Source organism: Chaetura pelagica, unplaced genomic scaffold, assembly GCF_000747805.2.
Source record: "Chaetura pelagica isolate M959 unplaced genomic scaffold, ChaPel_1.0 scaffold169, whole genome shotgun sequence".
In the NCBI taxonomy this organism is placed as follows: Eukaryota; Metazoa; Chordata; class Aves; order Apodiformes; family Apodidae; genus Chaetura; species Chaetura pelagica.
In genome coordinates, this window is record NW_009954616.1 from 748,202 (window position 1) to 750,475 (window position 2,274).

Below are 2,274 nucleotides of genomic sequence, written 5' to 3' on the forward strand. Positions count from 1 at the left end.
AGTAGGGCATTACTTAAATTTAATTTTACCAGATGCGTATTTTATTATAATCTAGGAAGGACTCCAGGTGTAGAGTTACAAATTTATGGAAAAATACGGGAAATTTGCTTTATGCCTTCAGATTCTAGGCCTCAGGGAAAGGCTAATGTTGCTAAGTTGGTAAGCAAAGCATTTAATAATAAAAAGGTCAGCAACTCTAATTAGCTAATGCTAAACTGAAATTATGATCAATCTTCAGAAAAGAAAAATAGAATACCTCAAGTTAACAAATGGTTACAAATGAAGAACTTGAGGCTGATAAGGGGCAATGCTTTGTTCATTCCGATAGGTTTTCAATCACTTGTAATAAATTGAAGATACGGCTGGGATTAAGGATACATCTTCAGAAAAGTATTTATGAAGAATTTTGTTTACTGCATGAAAGCATATGACTAGGATAAGAAAATACCTTATGTTGATGCCTATCCAGAATCAACCAGCTGGTTGTGATTCGGGCTGAGCTTGAGGTAAGATCTGGGCAATAAATCTTGCATAAAAAATACATGAAATATACAAATATATATAGTAATGATATATAAATATATATTTATATATAAATATATACATATGACAGAGAACAATGTAACATATATAAATATAGGAAATTTATAAAAATGTAAAAATATACATTATATATGTCACGATAGAAGATTTATCTTGAAATCACTGAAAGAAATCTTAAAAAAAAACAAAAAAGGACAAAGATCATGTTTCTCCTGGCTTACTAATTTCACTAAACCACCTCTGGGATAATTTAAAACTATGGATATTGACATGGTGGTGGTAATTTTTGTAGAGATGAACTAAAAAGCAGGCATTTTTGCATTAATATATATTACACAGCTTGAAAAGTACTCTAAAAACTGGAATAGAAGTCTTGGGTTTGATCATGTTCTGTATGGCTCACACCAAAGCATGGGAAGCAGCAGAAGTGAAAGCACTCCACGGTAGTGAAGCTTCACATCAGGCAAAATTGGGCTTTAGGTGGCTGCTGCAATTGCCAAGAATTATTCTGGGGAAAAAAACCCAAATGTTTAAGTAGGATTTATACTATAGAAAAAGGCTTATTTTAGGAGCTCTTCATGCCTCTAAGAGGTGAAAAATTGTGATGGTTTCTGTATTTGTTTAACTATGTTTCACAGACGCAAAAGATTCCAGAAGACACGTACATTGCTGTAAATGTGAAAGACAAATTACAATTTTGTTGCTATTTGGATATCTTATGTTATCTTTCTTGTGTGATCAGGCAAAATATTGATGCAATATAATTTATATTCACATACTATGGAGCTTGACTAGGATGTCTGTGGTTCTAGTATACCAGAGAGCACAGCTGTAGCTGGAGTTCAGTGCTGTAAATTATTTTGGAATTACTTTCTGTGGCATAGCTTGCATTACAAAAAGAAAAATTAAGACAGTATGAAGATTGATAAAGTCTAGCAAACAGGAGGACTCTACTCCTTAATGCCCGATGGGTATCTCTAGAACTTGATCAATTACTGTTTGTTATAGCCCTGAGATAACAGCAATAAAAGCAATTCTCCCTGGGGTCAGGCTGTGCAGTTACTCCTCCCTCCGACTGCTGACCCTCAGATGGGGTGTGCAACACATGGCTCTGCTGTAGGGCAGACAGAATTTAACAGGTGGATTCATTTAGCGTGCCAACCTGTGACACTATGATTCTGTAAAAGCTTCTACAGAAAGGCTGGATTGGGAAGAAATCATAACATCATAGAATCAATTAGGTTGAAAAAGATCTTCAGGATCATTGAGTCACAGAATCACAGAATCTTAGGGGTTGGGGTTGGAAGGGACCTCGAAAGACCATCTAGTCCAACCCAGAGCAGGATCACCCAGAGCACGTCACGCAGGAGCGTGTCCAGGTGGGTTCTGAATGTCTCCAGAGGAGACTCCACAGCCTCTCATGAACCCTCATCTACCACGTCCAGTGTTAAACCGTGTTCCCAAGTGCCACATATAGAAGGCTTTTTAAACAACACACTGAGTGGCGGTGACTAAATCACGTCCCTGTGCACCTACTCGGCGAGGTCTCCCAGCTTCATAACCACCACGGGTGCAAACCTTGAAGAATTTGGGGGTTTGTGTTGTCGTTGGGGGGGTTTTTTAACCTTCACTCTCCACAGGGAAACCCCCTTTCAGCGGCGATTCCCCCACACGCAGAACTGCAGGCTGCCCCTCTACACTCACCCCAAGCTTTTAGGCCGGCACCGGCCC

General features: G+C 38.7%; 1 protein-coding gene across 1 annotated transcript in view; it reads left to right on the forward strand.

Annotated features, from left to right (window-relative positions):
* Positions 1–2,274, forward strand: part of POC5 (POC5 centriolar protein) — a 29,082-nt gene that overhangs the window by 3,908 nt on the left and 22,900 nt on the right. Inside the window, exon 2 of the mRNA XM_010005555.1 lies at positions 56–159. Within this exon, the coding sequence (XP_010003857.1) occupies positions 56–159 (104 nt within the window). The remainder of the gene's footprint in view (positions 1–55; positions 160–2,274) is intronic.